The 24,778-nt window shown below is 49.8% G+C and overlaps 1 protein-coding gene across 1 annotated transcript; it reads left to right on the forward strand.

The window, feature by feature from the left end:
• The first annotated feature begins 411 nt into the window (after positions 1-411).
• LDLRAD1 (low density lipoprotein receptor class A domain containing 1) lies at positions 412-8,185 on the forward strand. The gene is made up of 6 exons (XM_038538813.1): positions 412-806; positions 966-1,033; positions 1,923-2,048; positions 4,016-4,153; positions 5,803-5,931; positions 7,472-8,185. The coding sequence occupies exons 1-6, from the start codon at positions 412-414 to the stop codon at positions 7,618-7,620; spliced, it is 1,005 nt and encodes a 334-aa protein (XP_038394741.1). The 3' UTR covers positions 7,621-8,185.
• The last annotated feature ends 16,593 nt before the right edge of the window (positions 8,186-24,778 follow it).

A 24,778-nucleotide genomic window follows, 5' to 3' on the forward strand; every position in this document is an offset into this window, starting at 1 on the left:
ATGCACTAAAGAAAGGAACACACATTTATTGAGCATCTACTACATGCCCGGTCTTGGCCATGTTTTGTCAATGAGGAAACAGAACCAGGAGTAGAAAGCAATAATAATAGCTCTACAGGATCAACACCCCCCACCCCCACCCTGAGATGTGCCTGGCAGTGCACGGCCTCTTTGAATCCCCAGGACAGCTCCGAGAAGGGGTCCTGTTTGGGGGTGATAACAGATGAGGCAGCCGAGACCAAGGGTGTTTGGGGAGCTTGGCCAAATTGGGACCCCACACTGCCGGGAGGTGGGACTGGGGGATGGGGTTCAAATTCAAGTTGGGGTGCCCTGGTTGCTCCCCACGGGTGCTAGTTAACTTCTGGTTGGACTCCTGCGGGGCCTGGGTGTGGGGCAAAGGGCCCTGCCCCCATGTGTCCAGGGCCTCTGAGTGTCTCCTATGACACCCCCGCCCGCAGCCGCGCAGCTCAGATATTTGAGCAGCAGCTCTTGGCTGCCCCGCTCCACCTGCCTCCCTGGCGACGGGAGTCGCCCGTGTTTGTGGGTGACCACGACCAGGGAGCCCTGGCCAGCACTGCGCACTGCGGGCTCTTGGGCCCTGCCGCCCCCGCCCCTGCCCCATCTGCGCCCCCGTTGGCTCCGGCCAGGCCCCTCGCAGCCCCCCAGGCCCTCGGCCAGGCCTCCGCCCCTACACGCTGCCCCTGGCGGGCCTCCCCCTGCGGCCTCCCGCACCGGCCTTGGAAGGTAGAGCCCAGGGCTCCGGCCGGTGCGGGTCCGCGGGCAGGCGAAGCAGGCAGCCCTGGGATGTGAGCGGATTGGAGGGAAGTGTCACCTGGATCTCTGCGGCAGAGTGGTCACAAAACACCCATAGTGTGCCCTGCCCCCTTGGCGGTGGGGGGACCCTGGAAACACACAGACGCCAGAGACCTGTGCTGCCCCTTTCTCTGAGACACCGTGGCCCACAGGGTGCCCACCCTCTCCCTTGGCCCCGCCCACGCCTTGTCCTCTAAGTGCCACAGCAAGCTTTCAGGGGGTAAGGACCAGCGCTGTGGCTGTCGTCCTGTGCCCTACACAGCAGGATGCCTCCAGGTCCTTAATAAAGCTTCCTTTCATTATTTCCACAAGCAGGCAAAAATGAAAGGCCCAAGGAAATTTGAAGGAGCAGGAGGTCTCCACTCATTGTTATTTCCAGGGTGCTTGGGATACAGCCTGGCACAGAGCAGGTGCTCAGTAAGCACTCATGGTAGCTAAAGCCTTTGGCGCCCTGACAGTGTGCCAGGCACTGCTCTCCTCGGTCAACTAGCTTAGCCTAACTCTCTCAACAACCCCAAGGTAGGTGTCATGATCCCCCTTTTCCACATGAGGAAAGAGGCATAGAGGAGTCAGGTGACTTCTCCATGTGGCCCAGCCAGCTGGGAATCCGACCAGCATCCTGGCCGGCTCCAGAATGCACAGTCAGTTGGCATCACGCAAAGGGCCTAGGTTTTGGCATGGGCCCACGTCCCAGCTCCGCACCAGGTGATCTGGACCTTCTCTTCTCCTCTATAAAATGAAGGTTGGTTTTGAAAAAGAAAATTCATCACCACAAAAGGCCTGCTTTAGTTTTTCTCCAGGCAGCAGCTCACTAAGCAGGTGTCCATTTCTCCTGGCCTCCAGAGAAGTCCTTGAGGGAGGACAACCTGGCAAGGGCCATGGAGCAGACACCCGGGCCCCCAGCCCCACTGTTGCTCACCAGGCACTGGTCCAGGTGAGGGATGGGTGCTTGGTGGAGGTGAGTCCACTGGCAGGCCCAGGAGCATCAGGGCAGGCTCAGGAGCCTCCTCCTCCTGGGAGCCCTTCCTGCCCCCAACCCCATAGGTGGGGAGGCGCCCCTGGAGGGGCAGGCAAGGGGGATCCACCACTGGTTTCCCACCCCACACTAGGCCACGGCCCCCTCTGCTGCTTGCGCCGGGGAGCCTGCCTCTCTGCCTTCTTGCTGCTCCTGCTGGTGACTCTCGCAGCCCTGATCGCCCTGGTTACCATCCTTGGACGCCCACCACGCACACCAGGTCAGCGTGGTCCAGAGAGGGTGGGCTGGACTTGCCAGGAGGGGCTGGGGGCCACAGAGTGATAAGGAACCCTAATGCTACTGGCTTCTCCATGATGAGACTGTGGAACAGTTCCTGGGGTGTGTGCACAGACGTGGCATGTGCACACACACACACACACACATGCACACACACAGAGGACTCTGAGCTGCCATTTGCACATCTGCAATAAGGGTTACTGAGAGGACCTGGCTCCTCACGTCACCTTCCTCAGGAACTCTTCCCTGAGCCCTAGGCTGGGCCACGTGCCTTGGCCCCCACAGCCCCCAAGCCCCTGGGTGGTGCCATCTGTCTGTGTGTCTGCCTCCACCTCAGAGGACAGGGATGTGTCTGGGACATTCCTGCAGCCCTGGCTTCCGTGGTGAAGCTCAACACAGTCCCTGCCTCACGGAGCTAGCAGTTGGGAGATTAATGGACATGAAGGCAGGGTTCATGGGGGCTCTGCGAGTCTGGAACAGAGGGGCTCTGACCCAGTCTGGGAGTCAGGTGGGCGCCTGGAGAAATGAAAGGGAGCTGGGCCATGAAGAACAAGTGGGAATTGGTTAGTGGAGGGGGTGGCAGGAAAAGCATCCTGGGCATAGGGAACAGTATGTGCAGAGTCCCAAGGGTGGGAGGACACATGAAGAGAAGGAGAGATAGCAGGAGGTCAGTGGGCACCTGGGGCAGGGGCAGTGGGTGAGGCAGGGGTCACCGTCCTGAGGAGGGGTCACCATCCAGAGATCCACGGGATGGGGCTCAAGCCGGGGGTGGGGTGTCATTTCTGAGCGATGACTCTGTAGCCAGGCGGGGGGGGGGCTATAAGGGAACAAGGCAGCAGTGGGGGATAAAATCCGCAGGACTCTACACCCCTGTGTAAGAACATGAGACTGAGGAGAAGCGGACACGTGAGGAGTTCACTTGTGTGCTCACGTGTACACATGCGGGTGTGTCTGTGTATGTGTGTGTCGGGGGGTGTGTCCGTGTGTGTGCATGTGCGACATACGAATGTCTCTGGGACTCAGCCCCCGCACCAGCCGAGACCGCTCCAGGAGGTGAGACGTGGTGCGTGTGTGCCCAATCACACGAGCACAGACCCGCTCCCGTGTCCAGCTTGCATGCACCCGGATAGTCACATGCGCAGCCTGTGGGGCCAGGGTGACCTGTGCCCCTTGTCTGCCAGTTTCCCTCCTTTCAGTCTTTGGAGCAGCCCCGGGGTGTGCGTCCTCCCAGTGGGATGGAAGGGAGGACTCAGCCACCCACATTTCTGGACACTGGGGGTCCAGCCCCAGCCTCAGGAAAGGGCAGGGTCAGCGGGCCCGGGCCGTTAGCTGTATGACTGGGCCTTGCACCTTCCTGAACCTTGATTCCTCATCTGTGAAGTGGGGCTAATGATGGCACCTCACGGAGCTATTCAGAGAAAGGACAGAATCCAAATGTCAACATGCTCTGCAGCCCGTAAGGTTGTGCCCAGAGGTAAGGGATTGTGGCATCGTGGTTCCCAACCGGCCCCAGTAGATTGCTTCTGACCACCTGGCCTGGCCCCAGGAGCTCTACCGTTAAACCCGCTTCAGTGACCAGAGCCCTGCCCTCTGGAGCTTCTGTGACAGTCAATAAGCTCTCAGTCAAGGAGGGAGCCATGCATTACTCTGCACGTTCTGTGTTCTAGGGTTATTGACACAAAAGCTTTATGCCATCTCCCCAGCAGTCCTATGGGGTGTGTGCTCCAGTCCCCACTTACAGACAAGGAACCGGAGGCTCAGAGAGGTCAAGTCATCTGGCAAACGGTAGAGCGGGGGCTTGGACCTCGTCTCTGTCCCCACTTGGCCCAGTACCCTCCTGGCTGCCCCTGCCCCTCTGCCGGCTCAGAGCGGGGCTTTGTTGTGGGAACTGGTGCTGACACGCTTGGGAGCACCACCCCTGACCTTCTGGGGTCTCCCCTGCCAACTCAGGGGCCCAGGCCTGTGTGACGCCAACAAACAGGACAGGCTTCCTGTGCCACGACCGGAGGAGCTGCATCCCAGCCAGCGGGGTCTGTGATGGTGTCCGCAGCTGCACCCACGGCGAGGATGAGGATGAGGCCATGTGCCGTGAGTGCCCGCTCAGTCCTGCCCTGCCCCGCGTGGGCCCCCACCGTTCAGCCACACGGTTGGGGTTGCCCCACCTCCAGCCACAACAACGCTCTCAGGTCCCCGCACATACCAGGCACCTTCACGTCCCCAGGCCTTTGCTTACATGGTCCCTCAGGGAGGACCACACGTGCTCCCTCCGGCCCAGGTACATGCACACCTGTGTGTCCATGCTAGGAATGCCTTTCCTCTGTGCATCTCCACTCAAGTGTTACCTCCACCAGGAAGCCTTCCCTGGCTCCCAAAGTAGGTGAAGTTCCCTCCTCTGGGCTCCCGTAGCCCCTCTGCTTCCCTGTGTCCCAAGCCTACTCCCATTGGCACATTTACCACCCCCATCAGACTGTGAACCCCTCTAGGGCAGGCCTGGTCTAGTTGATTGGGGACCCCTCTGCTCAGCAGAGGAGTATCTGGGATGATTTCCTGAATGAATGATGGAACAAACAAATGAATGAATGAGTGGGAAGACCTGGTCCCAGACCTTAGAGACCTGACAGCGCCCAGGAGAGAAGAGCTGTGGCCACATGGACTCGGCACTTTCCATGTAGGAGGGAGAGAGTCTGCTGAGTTGGAGCGGGTGGGATGAGGGAGCAGATGGGGGAAGCGTCACTGCATCATGGACCCTCTAGACTAGAAGAAATGTTAGAGGTCATCTAGTGCAAGTCATAGCTCATGCCCAAAGCCTCTCCTAACAAACCCAGGCCACCTAGCCTCTGCTTGCATACTCCTGGGACGGGGGGCTCCCTACAGCCTGAGGCAGCTGCTCCCATCCCTCATCACATGGTTTCCACGGGAATGTCTCCCTTGGGCTGAGTTTAGAGCTGTCCCCCTGTAGTGTCCTTGATTGCTTCCAACTCTCTTCTCTCATCTGAACCCCATTTTAATCTACCTCCCATGATGGTGGCAATGCAAGGACTTGAAGATGGCTTTCTTGCTCGCCACGAGTATCCTCTTCCCAGGGCCACACGCCATACTCCTACATCATACTCCATACTCCTACCCGCCCTCATGGCTGGTTTTCTCCACTCCACCAGCACAGCCCAGGACACATACAGGCTCCTCTGTCCCTCTCCTTGGTCAGGCTCCAGAAGCATCCATGACACTCTTGGCCGGCCCTGGCTCATCCAAGGAACAAAGGCTGTTTCCTGCCAGAGGCCTCTTGTGACGTGGCTTGGGTCCGCACTAATTTTGGTAGCCCCTTCACACCACTGCCCACTAACATGGAACCCACTTTCAAGAAGGGTTCTCTGACTCCCCCTCACCAAGTATGTGAACCCACACCCGCTGTGTTCTGGCACCCAAGTGCAAGACTTGGTGGAGGCTTCTGGAGAGGTGTGATAAAGGACACTTCTGGAGGCTGGGCGGTGGGCATGCACCAGGGCTGAGCCGGGAGTGAACAGGGAAGATGCCGCTCTCTGGCCGTCTTGTCGGGTAGACAGGGAAGGAATACTCCTCTGCCTTGGCTTGACCTCCTCCCTGGGAAAGCGTCTCCTGTGCCCTTCTCCCTGGGAGCCCGAGTTTGGCAACTGCCAGGGTGGCCAGGACACTCCTCCTCCAGGTAGACGTTGGAGGCCAGGTGTGGACTTCCTCCAGCTTCATCTGTCCCGCCGTAGGGGACATGCCCCAGAGCCTTCCCCGCTTCCTCGTGGCCCGCTGTGGAGACCCGTCTTCCTGGATCTACTCAGACCAAAAGTGTGATGGGACCAACAACTGTGGGGACTGCTCGGATGAACTGAGCCCAGGTAGGGGTCTGGGCACAGGCCAGGCAAAAGCTGACTGGAGAATCTCAGAGGTTCTCCTGCCTCCCCTTCTCGTATACCATGAAGAACTTTTCCACCCCTGTTTGAATGCCTCCGGGGATGGAGTGCTCACCACCACTTCAAAAGTCTCCTTTTGGATGGTTATTCTGTGGTGGGGACAAATGAGGAAACCAGGCCCCGGGGGGGTCAGACAAAGAGTACATACGAAGCCTAACTGGGATTTTGGCCTGAGTTTCCCTCCTCTCCTCTGCACCTCCCAACCACCCTGAGAGGAGAGCAGGGTGGGAATCACTGGCCTCAAATTTAGATGTAGGTAAACTGAGGCCAGAGCAGAGAAGGGACTTAAGAGAAGAAGTGACCTGGGTGCAAACCCAGGTCTCCGGACCACGTCTGGAACTCTTTCACTGCCCTGGACTTTCCTTTCAATTTCTTCCCTGTTGTTCAATCAACAAACACGTGCCGAGTATTTGTAGGGGCTGTGCCTGGCACCAGAGTCTGCTGGAGGATAGTCAGGAGTCACACATGTGTCCTACCCCTGGGACTAACATCATGCTGATGCCAAAAGCAAGTGCTGGGTACCTAGAGATGGTTTGGGGGAGAGATGCAAGTAAGAATCAAAGGGGGGGGGGGGCAGCCCGGGTGGCTCAGCAATTTAGCAACGCCTTCGGCCCAGGGTGTGATCCTGGAGACCTGGGATCGAGTCCCACGTCAGGTTCCCTGCACGGAGCCTGCTTCTCCCTCTGCCTGTGTCTCTGCTTCTCTCTCTCTCTCTCTCTGTGTCTGTCATAAATAAATAAATAAATAAATAAATAAATAAATAAATAAATAAATAAATCTAAAAAAAAAAAGAACCAAAGGGAACTTCTTAGAAGAGGCAGTATTTGAGCAGGCCTTAGAGAGTGGACAGGTTTCAACAGGCAGAAGCTGAGCCTGCAGGGAAGCACCCCGAAGGCCCAGGGTACCAAGGAGTCTGTCACAAGTCGGCTAGGGTGGCTGAGTCAGGGTGATGGAGGGAGGACAGTCTGGGGGAGAAAATATGCTCCCATTAACCTCCCAATGCTGACCACATGCCTGGCCCTTTGATTATCTTTTTTGTTTTTACTTATTTATGTTTTTAGATTTTATTTATTTATTAGAGACAGAGAGAGAGAGAGAGAGAGAGAGAGAGAAGCAGAGGGAGAAGCAGAGGGAGAAGCAGGCTCCATGCAGGGAGCCCGACGTGGGACTCCATCCCGGAACCCCAGGATCAAGCCCTGGGCTGAAGGCGGTGCTAAACCGCTGAGCCACTGGGGCTGCCCCCCTTTGCTTATCTTAATAACAACCTTGATTGGATGAGGAATAGGGTGGGAGACTTGCTCGGGTGATGATCTGGGGAGTCCAGATGCTCTCTGCCGCAGGGAAATAGGGAATGCAGTCAACCCGTGTCGGACAGGGTGGGGGCGGGAGGGAGCTAGGGCAGACTTCAGAGCCGGGGTTCTCCAGGACACAGCAGCTGCTCTTCTGCTGCCTCTTGCACCCACAGTGACTGTGTGCCCAGCCTGTGGCCCGGGGTGGTGGCGCTGCCCCTCCACCGTCTTCCCGTACTGCGGCTGCATCCCGAGGATCCTCTGCCGTGACCGCGTTCAGCATTGCTCCGACTGGTCTGATGAGTACTCCTGTCCTGGCCCCTGAGTGGGCCACCCAGGCCAGAGGCGGGGGCCGGTTGGGATGGCGCTGATAACCTCGACTCCAAGAACACGAGGGCAGGAAGGAGGCTTCTGGATCATCTGGTGGGGTCCATGCACTGTCTCCCAATAACAACCGCCTCCCCTGCTTTCAAGTGTCCAACCTCCCCTCGAATGTCTCCAGTGACAGGAGCTCGCTACCATGTCAGACAGCTCCTAACAGCGATGAAAGGAATCTGCTTTCTGATTTTAGGCATGTCCTCTGGGGTCGCACAGAGGAAAGCTGTTGCTCTGCCCCAAGACAGGCTTGCAGATCCTGACCCTGTCACCCCTTAGAAAAAAGGTAAAACCAAGCCAAGGAGTTCAGCTCTTACAGATGGCACGTGTTTGTGAAGTGATGCCACTTTCTGACCCTTTGGTACCTAAGATAGATACTGCTGGGCTCCCAGGCAGCCTTGGCATTGTTCTCAACTCAGGGATCCTAGCAGGCCTACTGATTGATCACAAGAGATTGCACACGAGGCAGCGTACCTGCCATCCTCCCTGTGGGAAGCCATCAGGGAGGCTCTGAGTTGGAGAATAGAGGATCAGGAGAAAGAGCAGCTTGAGGAGCTCCTCACTGCCCTTCTGTTTCTTTCTTTCTTTCTTTCTTTCTTTCTTTCTTTCTTTCTTTCTTTCTTTCTTTCTTTCTTTCAAGATTGTATTTATTTGGGAGGGAGCGAGTAGCAACATGAGCAGGGAGAGGGAGAAACAGACTTCCTGCTGAGCAAGAAGCCCTATGCAGGGCTTGATCCTGGGACCCTGGGGTCATGACCTGAGCTGAAGGCAGATGCTTAGCCAACTGAACCACCCAGGTGCCCCTCTCTCCCATTCTTCACCTCTGTCCCATTCCCTACCCTCTCCCCACCCACCCACCTCATGACCAGCTTCCAAACCAAACAGCCCAGATTTCCTGAGGGAGGGATTGTATTTTGGTCCTGCCAGCTTGACTGAATGAGCTGTTTCTCTGGATACTTCCTAGTTTCACAATAGCCAGACAGGCAAGGATGGGTATCCTGTTAAACAGATGAGAAAACTGAGGCCCAGAGGAAGAAATGACTTGCCCAGGTCATAGAGCAAAGTCAATGCTAGAACTGAAACCCAAGCAATGTCTCTGGTGTCCTAGCTCCAAAGCCTAACACTTTTCTGCTCCCAGTGGGATTATACTTTGGTCAGGAACAGAATGTGGGGTATTTTTAAAAAGTAATTTGAGGGTACCTGGGTGGGTTGAGCTTCTGATTCTTGGTTTCAGCTCAGGTCAGATCTCAGGGTTGTAAGATTCAGCCCCGAGTTGGGCTCTGCACCTGAGCGTGGAATCTGCTTAGGATTCTCTCTCTCCCTCTGCCCCTGCCCCCTCTCAAGTAAATAACTCAAAAAATTTTTTTAAAAATAAATAAGGTAATTTGAAGGTCAGAATGTGGTCCATCCCTATTCCAAAAGAGAGATTTGGAATCTGGCTGACAAGAGAGTTCCTGTTGAGGAAGACCAATATATCTGCATTGGAAATTAATAAAATTGATTTTAGATAGGAGCCTTCTGTGAGTTTTTTTTTTTTTCTTCTGTGAGTTTTTAATTGAAAATGGGCATCTGAGAGACTATTGAGCTCCAGTTCATTCTTTTCCTCACTGAGCCACCTCCATACGCCTGCTCTGGGCCAAGGCAATGCCAGGCACCCAGGAGTGAAGAGACCTGGGTCCCAACACACAATGAGCACAGGGTTCCATGGAGGAGGCACCTCACACATAGAGGATGGGTGGATAGGGCAGCAGGAAATGCTGGGCTGACACCACCAAGGAGGTACCTTTGGGGAGTGAGGGCACAATCCTGTCCCTGAGGCTGATGACCTGAGGACCAGCTCCTGGGACGAGGCACCTCAGGGATCCTGGCCGAGGGACAGACAGCCCCGGGCTCTGGCACCCTTGGCTGAGCTTCCCTCCAACTACAGCCCAAGTGAGGCAGTTGGGGCTTGCTCGGGGTGCCCTCAGTTCTGACGCCTAGTCCAGAGCAAGGGCACTTGGGCTGGCTCTGGAGGGTGGGAGAATTTCCAGGGGGAGAGGTGGAGGGCATTCCCCACCGTGAGGCCAGCATGTGTATAGCTGTGCGGGTGTGACAGGGTACAGCTCAGCCCAGGAATGCCCGGCAGGCCAGAGTGGCCAAAGCTGGGGGGGAAGACAGTAGGGGATGAGGTGAGGAGGTAAACAGGGATATGATCCTGCAGCGCACAGCCTGTCACACTTCCTCCTAAGGTGAGTGGGAGTCATCAGGGGCGACAAGCAAGGAAGCATTCTGGTCCTACAATGACCTTTAATCACAGTAGTGTGAGAAAGAGATGCCAGCCCTTGGGCGGGGAGTGGTCAAGGGCTAGGTACTGCTGGATTACCTGGACCTCAGGGAGCAGGGGGAGGGAAGGGAGGGGAGAGGGGGACGGTGGAAGAGTCCAGACCTGGGAGGGAGAAGCAGTCCTCCTGCCCTGTGCCTTCTCCAACAGGACGCCAGTGTCCAGGGAAGAGAGGGCCGAGCAGGTTCCTGAGGAACAAGAAAAGGCCCGGAGGCTGGTTCCAGCACTCAGATGGACTGTGTCCCCAGTGACCTGAGCACTGGCTGGAGAAACAAGGTTGCTGGGAGGAGCTATGGGAGTGTACCCCAGTCTGCTCCTACGGTCAGCCTCAGTGTTTCCTGCTGGTGCCAGGGGTGAGCCCTGCAGGGGAGAGGCAGGTGCCACCCTGCCCCTGCCCCCGCCCCCCAGAGTCATCCCTTCCTGGGCTTCTTCAGTGACCTGTGGCTCCTTTCAGAAAAGTGCCCAGGGGCACTGGTGCCACTGGTTGCACATCACCCCCCTCCCCACACAACCAAACCCACCCACTGGGGGGTTAAGATGCTTCATTTTGCAGGATGGAGAGTCAAAGCTGGGACGGATGTATCCCAGCCACTCAGCATGTTATGACAAGGCAAGACCAGAAGCCAAGTTCCCAGGTGCACCCTGTGGGCACCTGCTGAGCGTTTACTACAAAACCAGGAGCATTACATTCCATTGTCATGGCAAAGCTCCCAGGGAGGTTCTTTCTTCACACGCTCAGAGCAGCCAGGACCTTCCAAGGGTGCGTGGCCAGTTGTGGGGGGCAGAGTCAGGAGTCTGGGGAGTCAGCTGCGGCGGTTCCCTGTTGGACTCTCAGTTTCAGGAGGTCTGCGAAGCTTCTGGTGGTGGTGACTCTGGAGCAGGGCTAGGCCGGCACCATGTGGGAAGCAGGCAGGGGGCAGTGCAGGGTAAAGAGGGCAGGGAGGGCGGGAGGGCCGAGGGGCTGTCAAACAGTCCCCCAAACTGCAGACCGGGGGAGCCTCTGATCCTAGGCTGCAGGGAGTGAACCTGACCCTGCCCACTGCACGGTGCTGCCAGAGGCTTTCGGCCGGAGGAACATAGTTGATTCTTCCCTTCCGAGAAGGGGCTGCAACGTAGCCTGGCTTCCCTGCCGTCAGAAATGATGATGTCCTCACCAAATTACTGCACAGGCGTATTGAGAAGAAGTGAGATCCGGGATGTGAGCGCTACTTGGAAATGTTAAAGCTCTAAGCAGAAGAAAGGGGAGTGCCAAGCGCTGTGCCAGGGGCTTTAACGAATATTAAAAGGCAGCATTTAGGGCAGCCCGGATGGCTCTGGGGTTTGGCACCACCTTCAGCTCAGGGCGTGGTCCTGGAGACCCAGGATCGAGTCCTACATCAGGGTTCCTGCAGGGAGCCTGCTTCTCCCTCTGCCTGTGTCTCTGCCTGTGTGTCTCTCACGAATACATAAATAAAAAAAATTTTTTTAAAGGCAGCATTTAGTCAGCATGTAGTACATGCCAAACACTACCCCAAACTCAGATATGCCTTGTCTCTTGTATCTCATTTCTCCTCCATGTAATGTGGTTTGATTAGTCACACTTTCCAGAGGCACAGAGAGATGAAGTTGCTTGCCTGAGATCACATGGCCAGGACCAAACCTGGATAGGTCCACGTCCAGAGCCTGCCACATCCCCTCCTTGATGTCTCACTCCTTCTCAGCCAGGATTCCCTGGAAGAGAAAGCTGGAGCCCAGGCCAGGGCCTCGCAGCCCATAAACAGGAAGTGGCTGGCACTGGCAGGATGACATTTGTTTTTTTCTTGTGTATTGGTTCTTCCTTTCAGAAAGAAGCAGGTGCCACAGCCACCTCCTGAACAATATTCCATCAGTCGTGTCCAGAAAGACACAGAGCCCAAGGCAGCCAGCCAGGCCCTTCCCCTGGTTCACCTCAGCAGAGCGGGGGACTGAATGCATCGAGAATCCAGGAAGCAAGTGTCAATATTTGCCATCTCCCAGCTTCCCTGCCTCCTCCCACCTCCAGCCCTGATCAGTACTTGGAGCACAACAGGTTCTTTGCTGTGCAAACATGAAGGGATAGATGAATGGAATTTAAAGAGGCTCAGCCTTCGCCCCAGGGTTTGGACTAGAAATCTGGCCTGGTTTAACCCTCTGAGGTCACTGTTTGCCTAGGACTCTCCATTCATCCTTAGACTCACTAAACCACAGATGCTGGAAGCTGGGAGGAACTCATAACCTGGCCAGGCTTTTGACAAGAGGACACTGGGATCAGCTCTGGTGGCCATCACCGGGATTCTGAGGGCCCCCCTGCAACTCCAGGTCAAGGCAGAAGAGATTTCTCTGAATCCTCTTTTTAAAAAATAATGTCTTAAGGTATAACTTACATACAGTAAATGCACAGATCTTAAGTATATGCTGAGTCCTTAAGCTCAATGAGGTTTTTTTTTTTTTTTTAAGATTTATTTATTTTGTTTAGAGAGAGAGAGCACAGGTGTGTGGGGAAAGGCAGGGAGAGAGTATCTAAAGCAGACTCCCCACTGAGTGGGGATCTTGGCACAGGGCTCGATCTCACGACCCATGAGATCATGACCTGAGCCGAAACCAAGAATTGGATGCTTAACCGAGTGAGCCACCCATGCATCCCTTAAGGTCCGTAAGTTTTTTAAAAAAGCTTTATTGAAATATAATTGACATAGGATAAATGACACACATTGTAAGTGTAAGCTTTCATAAGTTTGACCTGTGTATACCCACGAGACTGTGACAGCTAAGATAGTGAACATAATCATCCGCCCTCAAGTGTCCTTGTGCCCCTCTATAATCCTTCAGCCTCACCGCTCCCCAGTCCTCCCCCCTCATACTCAGGCAGTCAGTGATTTACTTTCTTCAGTATAATCTGTCCTTTAGAATGTTATATGAATAGAACCATACAGTATTACATTTTTTGTGTGGCTGGCTTCTTTCACTCTGAATAACTATTATGAGACTTACCCATGTTGTAGTCCTTCCTTTTTATTGTTGACTAGTCTTCCCTTGTGTGAATATACCACAACTGGTGCATTCCAGGCTGAAGAGAGGCACTTCTTCACTTTTCCATTCATTTGCTAATGGATTTTGGATTATTCATCATTTGGGGTATAACAAAGCTGCTATGATCATTTATGTACAAATCTTTATATGGACATAATGTTTTCATTTATCTTGGGGTAATACTTAGGAGTGAAATGGCTGGATGTGGTTGGTGTATGTTTACCTTTTTATGAAATTGCCCGTTTTCCAAAGTGGCTGTATCATTTTACATTCCCATCATTGCAATATGAGAGTTCTATTGCTCTATATCCTTGCCAATACTTGCTATGGTCAGCTTTTTTCCATTTTAGCTATTCTTTTTTTTTTTTTTTAAGTTTTGTATTTACTTAAGTAATCTCTACACCCAGTAAGGGATTTGAACTCACAACCCAGAGATCAAGAGTCATATGCTCCCTGGACTGAGCCAGCTGGGTGCTCCTTTTTTCAGCTATTCTATAGGAGTGTGGTAGCATGTCAATGTGATTTTACATTTCATTTCCTTAACGACTAAGGATGTTGAACATCTTTGCCATCTCTATTTCTTCTTTGGGGAAGGATTTGTTCAAATATTTTACCCATTTCATTTAGATTGCTTGTTTTTTCATTACTGGGTTTGACAGTTTTTTATATACTCTGAATATACATCTGTTATCAGATGTGTGATTTGCAAATATTTCTCCCAGTCTGTGGTTTGTCTCTTCATTCTTTCAACAGTGTCTTTCCAAGAGCAGAAATTATTTTGATGAAGTCCAATGCATCAGATTTTTTCTTTTACGGAGCATGCTTTTTGGTTTTGTATGTATGAAATAATTGCCTAGCCCTAGCCCTAGGTCACAAAGATTTTATCCTATGTGTTCTCCTAGAAGGTTTATAGTTTAGGTTTTCTAATTAGGTCTATGATCTACTTTGAGTCCATTTTTGTACATAGTGCAAGGAATGAATCAACATTTTTTCTGCTTTGTTTTTGCACGTGGTATTATTCCAGCACCCTTTGTTGGAAAGACAATCATTTCTGTACTCAATTGCCTTTGCATCTCTGTCAAAAATCAGTAATCTGAGTATTTGTGGTCTGTTTGTTCCACTGATCTATTTGTATGCTGTAATGCCAGTACCACACTGTCTTGATACCTGTTGCTTTATAACAAACACTGAAACCAGGCAGTATTAGCTCAATTACTTTGTTCTTTTTATTTTTATGTATTTTTTATAAAGATTTTATTTATTTATTCATGAGAGACATACAGAGAGAGAGAGAGAGGCAGAGACACAGGCAGAGGGAGAAGCAGGCTCTACGCAGGGAGCCTGACATGGGACTCAATTCCGGGTCTCCAGGATCCCGCCCTGGGCTGAAGGTGGCGCTAAACCGCTGAGCCACCCAGGCTGCCTTACTTTGTTCTTTTTAAAGGTATTTTTTGGCTATTCTATCTAGGTCCTTTCATTTCCATACGAATTTTATTTTTTATTTTTATTTTTTAAGATTGTATTTATTTATTCATGACAGACACAGGCAGAGAGAGAAGCAGGCTCCCTGTGAGGAGCCCGAAGTGGGACTCGATCCCAGGACCCCAGGATCACAACCTGAGCCAAAGGCAGACTCAACCACTGAGCCACTCAGTGGAGTCCCTCCATAACGAATTTTAGAATCAGTTTGCCAATTTCTAAAGAAAAGTTCTGCTGGAATTTGGATTGAAATAGCATTGAAACTACAGACCAATTCTGGGGAGAACTGACACCTTAACATTGCTGAGTGTCCCACCCATGACTACGTTGTCTCTATTAGTTCTCCTTAACTTTCCCTCGGCAACGTTGTACAGTTTTCAGTGTATAGGTTTGTACATCCTTTGTCTGATTTATCCCTAAATATTTCCTATTTTTTGATGGCAAGTGGCATTTTAAGATTTTAATTTCTGATTTTTCACTATTACTATATAAAGATAATTTTTTGTACATCAATCATGTATCATATACCTTGCTAAACCCTCTTACTAGCTCTTTTTTTTAAGATTTATTTACTTATTTGAGAGAGAATGCACATGCAAGCAGAGGGAGGGGAAAGAAAGAATCCTCAAGTGGACTCCATGCTAAGTGCAGAGCCTGATGTAGAGCTTGGTCCTGAGACCCTGAGATCCTAAACAGAAATCAAGAGTTGGAAGCTTAACCAACTGAGCCACTCAGGTTCCTCTCTTATTAGTTCTCCCTCTATTTTTTTGTAGATTCCATCAGATTTTCCATATAGAAAATCATATCATCCATGAATAAAGACAGTTTTATTTCTTTCTTTCCAATCTGAATGGCTTTTATTTTTTCCCTGCATTCAGTGGCCCATGAAAAATGTTGAATAGAAGTGGTAAGAGGAGACATACTTGCCTGGTTCCTGATCTTGAGGAGAAAGCATTCATCTCAAGGATCACTGTCCTTCACTGTCTGATGTTCAGTGTTTTAAAATTGTTGTTTCATGCATTCTGTTTGGTTTTTGTTTGTTTGTTCCAAGCAGGAAGGCAAAGCTGGTCCCATTATTACATCTTGGCTTCATTCTGAATCCTTTGAGTGAGGCAGAGGGAGGCACTTTCCCCAAGTTGCAGATCTGTTCTACCTCATAGCCAGGGTCCAACCAGCACTATTTCACTTTATAGGGCCTCCTAGCCTCCACAGAGGGGAGTGGTGGGAATGGATGAGATTAAGGCCTCCCGAATTCTCCACTTAGCCTGCTCTATATTGTGGGGAAATACTGGACCTGAGCATCAGTCCAAGAGGACACCCTGAATTGCCCAGCAAGTCCCCCACATGGCCGAGCCTAGTTTCCCATCAGCACAGCGCACTGAGATCTACAGAGCACTTCGCTTGGAGGATCCTTGTTCTCATGCCATTAGCTTCATTTGGTTTCCCAAAGAGGAGTCCTGGAACCTGCCACAACAGATTCTTGGGGCAGGGGGAATGTGGCTGGATTAAAATGCAGGATTTGGGGTGCCTGAGTGCGCAGGTGCAGAGTCTGCTTCTCTCCCTCCCTCTGCCCCTCCCCCTGCTGTGCTCTCTGTCTCTCTCTCTCAAATAAATAAATAAATACATTTTGAAAAATAAATAAAATAAAATGGAGGTTCCTGGGTCCATCCAGCAATCCCAAATCAGAATGGCATGATGGAGCTTATTGCATTTTTTTTTTTTTTTTTTTTTAGCAGAGTCCTCAAATGACCCCTGGGAACTTCTAGGAATCACTGATCCAAATCTAAGTCAATGATATTCTCCCAAGAATGACAACACTTACTAGATGTGCTATCTTGTTAAGTTATATCATCCCTTCCTACTCCTAACCTCATGAGCATTATGTGGCATGGATTTTCTTTTTTTAAAAAGAGTTTATTTATTTATTCATGAGAGACACAGAGAGAGGCAGAGACACAGGCAGAGGGAGAAGCAGGCTCCATGCAGGGAGCCTGACGCGGGACCCGATCCCAGGACTCCAGGATCACTCTCTGGGCCAAAGGCATACGCTAAACTGCTGAGCCACCCAGGGATCCCATGGCATGAATTTTCTTTAATAAAATGAATCTTGGGGCATGCAGGGGGCTCAGTCAGTTAAGCGTCTGCCTTCGGCTCAGGTCATGATCCCGGGGTCCTGGGATCGAGCTCCATATTGGGTTCCCTGCTCAGCAAGGAGTCTGCTTCTCCCCCTCCCTCTCCTTCTGTGTGCTCTCTCTCTCAAATAAATAAATAAAACTTTAAAAAATGAATAAAAATAGTCTTTTTGACCACTTCACAGAAACCTTTGAGATGCCCAGGGAAATTTGACAAGCATCAGAGATTGCCAAGCCTAGAAGGGACTTTCAAGGTCATCTGTCCAATCCCCTGATTGTCAATGGATTGTCTCTGTATCAGCCTCGCCAAATAATCACCCCGCATCTGCTTGCACACTTCTGATGATGAGGTGCTTGCTACTTCTCCTAGCAGCTGTGAGTTTAGAAATTTTCTTCCATTACTGACTCAAATCTCTCTTTAATTAGTTCTGGATCCAGAAAACCTATCTGTTCCCTCTGTCTCAGGAGAGCCCTTCCCCTGAAAACAGCTAACCGTTGCCCCCAGAGAGGCTGGTCAAACTGCACAACCTCCAGGTTATTGATGGTGTTCCCGCCCCCCACCCCCCAAACCTCCTACCCTTGGACCAAGGGTTTCCATCTCTGGAACAAACCTGCTTGCAGAGCTGCACAGGGCTGCCTTCGCTCACCTGTGGCTTGGCTTCCTCTTGCTCAGTGTGAGCCACTGTTGCCCTGGTTTGGCCGCTGCTTTCCTCAAGGAGGAGGACAGATGCCTCAGCCAGCTCCCCTTCTTTCCTGGATCGTTTCTCGCGGCATACAGACATAGGTCACGTCTCCATCTGTCTGACTAAAAGAGCCTGTTTCCACGCCAGGTTCTCCTCAGGCTGCCTTCTCGACCCCAAGTCCAGAGCTTGTCTCTGTCTTGCCTGCCCTCTCTGCATCAGGGAAATGCTCCTCTCTCATGGTTTCTGTCACGGGGCACTGTTTTGGCTTCCTCCACCTTCTGTCGTTTCTTCTCAGTTGACTCTTCCTCTGCTTTCCTTTTATTTTTTTTTAAGATTTTATTTTTATTTATTCATGAGAGACACACAGAAAGAGAGGCAGAGACACAGGCAGAGGGAGCCTGATGTGGGACTCAATCCCTGGACCCCAGGATCACAACCTGAGCCAAAGGCAGACGCTCAACCACTGAGCCACCCAGGTGCCCCTTCTGCTTCTCCCTAGGTCTCCCTTCATCCCCTGTACACTCCATTTTATCTCAGTGCCTCATAGTGTGGTGGGGGTGTCCTTTCTCCCCTTGGAGAATGTGATGACAGCCACAGCAAAGGATCAGTACCCCCACTGTTGCAAACGGGTAACACTTTGCGTACCATTCCAGGTTCTTAGCGTGAGGCCTGTCCTTCCTGCCTGATCGCCTTCCCAGCCCTGGCCTCTCCTCAGTCTCCCTCCAAGGCCTATAACTCCCTGACCCCTCAGACTCACGGATCAATGATCGCCTGGACAGATTCGTTGGGCTGCCCCACCTCAAACTCGACAAACCCCAACCTGAACTTATGTGGCCTCCAACCTTGTTCCTTTTCCAGGGCTCCTATCTGGGTGTTACTGACCTCAATGTGGAGACCTTGATGTCGTCTCTGACCGCTCCCTCTCCCATAGATCAACACCAAATCCTTCCTGTTCCCACATCAAGCTCCACACCAAGCTCCACAGCCGCAGAATCCATGGTGTCTTCATGGGTCCCCATCACTGAGCAGATGCCTGGCGCATACAGATGCTCAACAAATGCATACAGTGTGGGTGGATGAAGGCCTCCCACTGTGGGCCCCTCTGTAGCCTCTCTGTGCCTTCCCTCAGGCCCCTGTGTCTCCTTGCTGGACTCCCAGTCCTGGGCAGCTTCCACGGAGAAGCCAGAGGTATCTTTCTTGGTCACAGATTTGCGTCACCCTTGCTTTCCTCCCCTGTGTGGCTCCTTGTGAGTTTAGAGATAAAGGCCTTCTCCTGGAGTGGTCTCTGCTCCACCTTCATCTCTCAATTCTCTCCAGCTCCCACTGGGTCCAGCTCCAGAACTCCTGAAAGCCTCATATGGGCCAATGTTGCCACAGAGCTGGGACTGCTACCTCACATTCACTCTTCAAAATTCACTCAAGTCTCAGCATTTTTTAGGAAGCATCTCAGGCTTCACAGGTCTTGGTTACCCATTTTAGCCAAAACTACTTTGGAAACCACTTTGGAAACCTTTGGTCCCAAAGCTCCCAAAGCTTACCCAAATCACAGTACTGATCACACAAAGCTGTCCTTGGGAAGTCACTTGTCTGTCCTCTACTTGAGGACAGAGACTTTGTTTCATCTGTTCTACCTAACAGAGCCCATAGTAGGTACCCAATAACTGTTTGCCATATATCAGTCTTTTCTCTTAGGCCTACAACAGATTAGATGAGGCTCATCCACATTATTAAGAGTCATCTCTTTTTATTTATTTATTTATTATTAAATATCTTATTTATTCATTCATGAGAGACACACAGAGAGAGGCAGAGACACAGGCAGAGGGAGAAGCAGGCTCCCTGTGGGGAGCCCGATGTGAGACTCAATCTCAGGACTCCAGGATCACAACCTGAGCCAAAGGCAGACGCTCAACCACTGAGCCACCCAGGTGTCCTGGGGGTAATCTCTTTTATTTAAAACCTACTGGTTTAATTATTACTCACCTTTATAAAATATGTTCACAACAACACCTAGACTAACTTTTGACCAAATCCCTGGGCACCATAGTCTAGCCAGCACGACACATAAAATTCACCACCATAATGAATAAACTTCTTCCCTCTGAACTTCAGCTTCCCCATCTGTAAAATAAAGAGCTGTGATAATGTTCTAGGATTCTAGAAATCATTATAATTAGATAACAGCTGATTTAGACTTTACAGCACTTTTACTCTATTATATAATTTAATTGGTAGAATAATCCTATTAAGTAAATTAGTTACTGTATTGTTTTTACAGTTGAGGAAATTAAGGTCCAGAGAGAGGAAGAGAGTTGTTGGTGGCAGAAACTGGACTGGAGCCTAGGTTTTCTGTCTCCGAGTCTAGAGCTGATTCTTCACTGCCCAAAGAACCACCTTTGATAGTTTAAAGAGAGGAAGTTGACAGGAATCAGAGGCTGATGCAGGAGCAGAGGGAAATTTTCTCTACAGAAACTCAGAGTATGACCATCATAGTTGGATGTCAAAATCAGTCTGGTGGGGACAATCTAGGAATTCCAGAATAAAATTTCTCTTCTCCAACTGAGAGAGTACAGGTATAGCAGAGCTCAACGCCTGGTGTATTAAAAACTACTAACTTGGGTAAAAAAAGTAAAGATGACAAAAGATGCATGTTAAAGGTGGCCAGAACAGCTGGTAGCTGCTCTTTATTTGCCATAAGGTATGTAACATTTAATCTTACCAGAATATTCTCTTATAAAACCTATTCCAGGGCAGCCTGGGTGGCTCAGTGGTTTAGTGCTGCCTTCAGCCCAGGGCCTGATCCTGGAGACCCGGGATCGAGTCCCACATCGGGCTCCCTGCATGGAGCCTGCTTCTCCCTCTGTCTCTGTCTCTGCCTCTGTCTCGCTGTCTCTGTCTCTCATGAATAAATAAATAAAATCTTTTTTTTTTTTTTTTTTTTTTAAGAAAAACCTACTCCAAAGCTAAGCCTTTGTGTCATTCCTGGACCAAAGGTACAAAAAGACCTTCAGGGGAAGGACTACAAAGAAAGAAAGGCCTTCTGGTAACATGGTCTATTTATTCTGACTTGGTATTACCTTTGTTTACTTACAGGATTCCAGAGATCAAAGCTAAGTTGGACACTAGAAAGGCAGTGGGGAGAATCTCAAGACCAGGAAAAAACCTGCAAGCTAACTCTGCAAGATTTATCAAAAAGCCAGAGGTCCCAAGCACTTTCAGGGCCAGGAAAGATGATTGCTTGCCCTTTCTTTACCACTTTCGTGCTTTCTCATTTTCTTGTATTTCTCCCTGCCTAAGGCTTCAGGAGAAATTCTGTCTCTTTGCCTGTTTCAGCGTCCAGAGGCCACCTGTATTCTTTTGTTTGTGGCCCCTTCCCTGCATCACTCTAACCTCTTGTTTCCACAAGCCTCCTGCATCCCTTCTAGAAGGACCCTTGTGATTACATGGGGCCCACTCGGATGCTTCAGAGTCATCTCCCTATCTCAGGTTTGTTTGTTTATAAAGATTTTATTTATTTATTTATGAGACACACACACACACACACACACACACACACACACAGGCAGAGACACAGGCAGAGGGAGAAGCAGGCTCCATGCAGGGAGCCCGACGTGGGACTCGATCCTGGGTCTCCAGGATCAGGCCTTGGGCTGAAGGCAGGTGCTAAACTGCTGAGCCACCTGGGCTGCCCAGGATCTTTAATTTAAGCACACCTGTGAAGTCCCTGTTACATATTCACAGGTTCTAGGAGTTACAATACAGACATCTTTGAGGGGCGTCATTCAGCCTACCGCAATGGATAAGGGGCACGTGGGAGTATGTTCTAGTCTACTTTTAAATATGCTAGAATAAAAAATAATGAAAGAAAATGCTTCTTTGATCCCAATACCCCAGTTACCATCGAAATTTGGAACTTCAGATTCCTTTACTGAGTACAACTTCTTGAATTTATGTGTGGTTCTTATCTCCACTTCCTCACTTCCCATTCTCTTTATCTATTCCTTTTCTTTTTTTTTTTGACATTGACCTCTCCTCCCAACTCAGTTGAGGCCACAAACCACCTTCAGCTTGCCGAATCATCAGTTCTCATCCAACGTGATCTCACAGAGCATTATCACTCTGTACAACCTCCTTCTTGTCTAAACATTCCCACTCTAGGCTTCCATTACACACCGTCCTGGTTTTATCCTGACCTCAACACCCATTGTCTTCTGCTTGATCTTAAGTGTGGGAAGGCCGCAGGCCATGTATCAGGCCTCTTCCCGATTCTGTCTACACTCAAAGTGATCTCGTGCAGTCATGGGCTCTATCAGTTCTACACTGCTGAACCCCAACTTGGCTTCCCCCCTAAGCTCCAGACTCCTGTCCGGGCACTGGTCTACCTGGACATCCCCCCAGGCATCACGTGCATCTGTGACAGAACTCTTGGTTCCCACCCACCCTGAACCTGTTCCTCTCCTGGGTCGTCCAATCTTAGTAAATAGCACCAGGACTCACAGTTGTTCAGGCAATACTTAAGGAAGGAGTCATTTTTGGTTTTACTGTTTTTGTTCCTTCCCATCCTGACACCAAGTTCATCAACATGGCCTATCCGCTACCCCTTCAAAATAGCCCCTGAATCCAGCCTCTTCCCATCGTCACTGTTACCATCCATGTTGCGGTTTCCATCATCTCTCACCCAGACTTCTGTAATGGCCCCCAAGGGACTCCCTGCTCCATTGGTGTCCCCACTGTGATCCATGCTCCATATACAGGGCCCCCTGAGCACCATGAGTTACTTACTCAAAATATAAATCAGGGGCACCTGGGTGACTCAGTTGGTTAAGTGTTGGACTCTTGGTTTCAGCTCAGGTCATGATCTCAGGATTATGAGATCGAGCCCAGAGTGGAGCCTCACATCCTGCAGCGAGCTCAGCAGGGAGTCTGCTTGAGTTTCTCTCTCCCTTTACCCCTCCCTATTGCACTCTCTCTCAAATAAATAAATCTTTAAAATATATTTATTTATTTATCAGACATGTGATTTAGGCTCCATTGGCAGCTTTCTGTTACACTGCAATAAAATTCAAATTCCATGACCCTCAAGGCCGAGGTAATCTTCTACCACTTGCCTCTCCTAAACTTGTCTTTTACTACTTACAATGCACTAGCCATCTGGCCTTTTTCTTCTTTCTGTCCCTAAACTGTGCCAAGTAAGCATTTACCACCTGAAACTTTTGCACTTGTTCTTTTTTACTAACACCCTCTTCACCCAGACCCTTGAATGATTAGTTCCTTGTCATACTTCTCAGCTCAACTGTCACTTCCTCAGAGAGGCCTCCTATAATCCCCTAAATTGAATTCTAAATTAACCCTCCCCATTACTGTTTCACTTTCTTCAAAGTACTTTTCTCCATGTGAACTTAGCTTATTGACATACTGTCCTACTTTGTCTCCTCACCCTCCTTGGATGTAAGCTCCTTGAAAGCAAATACATCTTTTGTATTGTTCACTTTTGAATCCACAGCACCAAGCACACATTAAATGTTCAATATATACCTTTCCATGTGAATAAATCAGTACTTGGCATTTAAAAAATGTGAATGTATGAGAAGAAAAGCTGGCTTCATGTCAGATTATGTAATTCTAATAAACCAGAAAATTCAGATTCAGCAAATCCAGTTGTGGCACAGGGATTTTCATTTTAACAAATACCTACTCACCCGCCCTAGATGCAGGGCAGGGGTCCAAGGACCATACTTTTGAGAATACTGATTTATTCATTCTTACATGCACTAAATAGGTAGATGGCCTAAAGTGGTAAATTGAAGATCAGCAGAATTAAGTCACTTGTCTAAAGTTCACAAAGAGGGGGATCCCTGGGTGGCTCAGTGGTTTAGCACCTTCCTTCAGCCCAGGGTGTGATCCTGCAGTCCCAGGATCAAGTCCCGCATCAGGCTCCCTGCGTGGAGCCTGCTTCTCCCTCTGCCTATGTCTCCACCTCTCTCTCTCTCTCTCTCTCTCTCTCTCTCTCTCTCTTCTGTCTCTAATGAATAAATAAGATCTTGAAAAAAAAAATAAAGTTCACAAAGAGTGAGCAAGTAAATCCGAAGAGGAAACAAGAAATTCTAATTTAAAAGTAATCTTTGCAGAGAGCAAAACACACATACAAATTACCTTGTCTCTTTTATGCTAGTTATAAATTCTTGGCCTCAACCATTTGTTTCAATCATTTAAACGAAGCCTAGACTTTCATAACTCCACCTGAATGACTACAATGAATCGCTCAGATCAAACAAGAAGTGTTTGTTTAAAGGCATCACCAGCAGAAGAAAATGAGATCCTTGAAAGAAAAAAAGTATTAAAGAAAATGAAGCGTTCACTTCAAAAGTATACTGTGTTTACAAAAGAGAAGTAATGAGAAGGGACTTTGAAGATTTGCCCTCCAAAACGATGAGAACAGGTGGCTGTTTGAAGAGGAATTCCAGATGCCCCTCTCTGACAGTGTTGCCCCACGGCAGCAAGGTGGGGTGGGGGTCTTGAGGGTGACCATCAAACTAGACTTGTTTGACTAACAACATATGCTAAATTTGACAAGGAAGGCTGTATATTTGCACTAGGAATTTGGCAAGGTGTGTTACTGTCCACCCAAATGACATTTCAAAACTCTACTTCTACAAAGAAAAGCAATCTGCATCTAATCTTTTTCATTTTACAAATTTCAGAATCAGAACTTTTGATATGATGCAGGGCAACAGGCCTTTACATAGCAGCTTGCCTAGCTCTGAATTGCAAGTAAAACATGTATCAGACCCAAGATCCGCCCGTATTAAAATCCTGGTTAAACTGCAAAGCATTTCCACGTGTCAAACTGGTCACACTGACATTGTCATGCCATGTATGCTGGGTTGTTTTTAACTGAGGAACAGCTCACCTGCCGGAGGGACGGACCCCTGTATCCTTGAGGTATTCACTCCCTTCCTTTTACTCACCAGTTAAGTCTTGCTTTAAACTCACTGTAAGGCTGCAATATGGTCCACAGCAGCACTGTCCAATAGAAATATAATGCGAATCAGAAGTGTAAGACATGTAAATTTTGTAGTAGTCACATTAGACACATAAAAACAGGTGAAATGAGTATTTTAACCCCCAAATTACCATTTTAACATGTAATCAATACTTGAGAATGGGAGATTTTTTTCATATTTTGTACCTTGATATGATCTCCAGTGCATATTTTACAGCACATCTCAATTTGGACTAGTCCCATTTCAAGTGTCCAATGGCCACATATCACTAGGGGCTACTGTATGGGACAGGGAAGGTCCTGAGCCTTGCTATTCTAAGTGCGGTCCACAAATTAGAAGCACTAGTATCTTCTGGAAACTTGTTAGAAATGTTGAATCTTAGGCCCCATTCCAGATCTATTGACCAGAATCTGCATTTTAACAAGATCCCCAGGTAATTTATAAGCAGGATAAAGCTTAAGCA

The sequence above is a fragment of the Canis lupus genome, chromosome 5, assembly GCF_011100685.1.
Source record: "Canis lupus familiaris isolate Mischka breed German Shepherd chromosome 5, alternate assembly UU_Cfam_GSD_1.0, whole genome shotgun sequence".
Classification (NCBI taxonomy): domain Eukaryota; kingdom Metazoa; phylum Chordata; class Mammalia; order Carnivora; family Canidae; genus Canis; species Canis lupus.

Bases quoted from the DNA above. Each gene is read 5' to 3' on its own strand.
- LDLRAD1 (XM_038538813.1), top strand. From the start codon at position 412: ATGTGTCCAGGGCCTCTGAGTGTCTCCTATGACACCCCCGCCCGCAGC. The intron at 807-965 runs GTGAGCGGATTG...CGTGGCCCACAG, and splicing joins GAAGCAGGCAGCCCTGGGAT to GGTGCCCACCCTCTCCCTTG. The intron at 1,034-1,922 runs GTAAGGACCAGC...ACCCCACACTAG, and splicing joins CCACAGCAAGCTTTCAGGGG to GCCACGGCCCCCTCTGCTGC.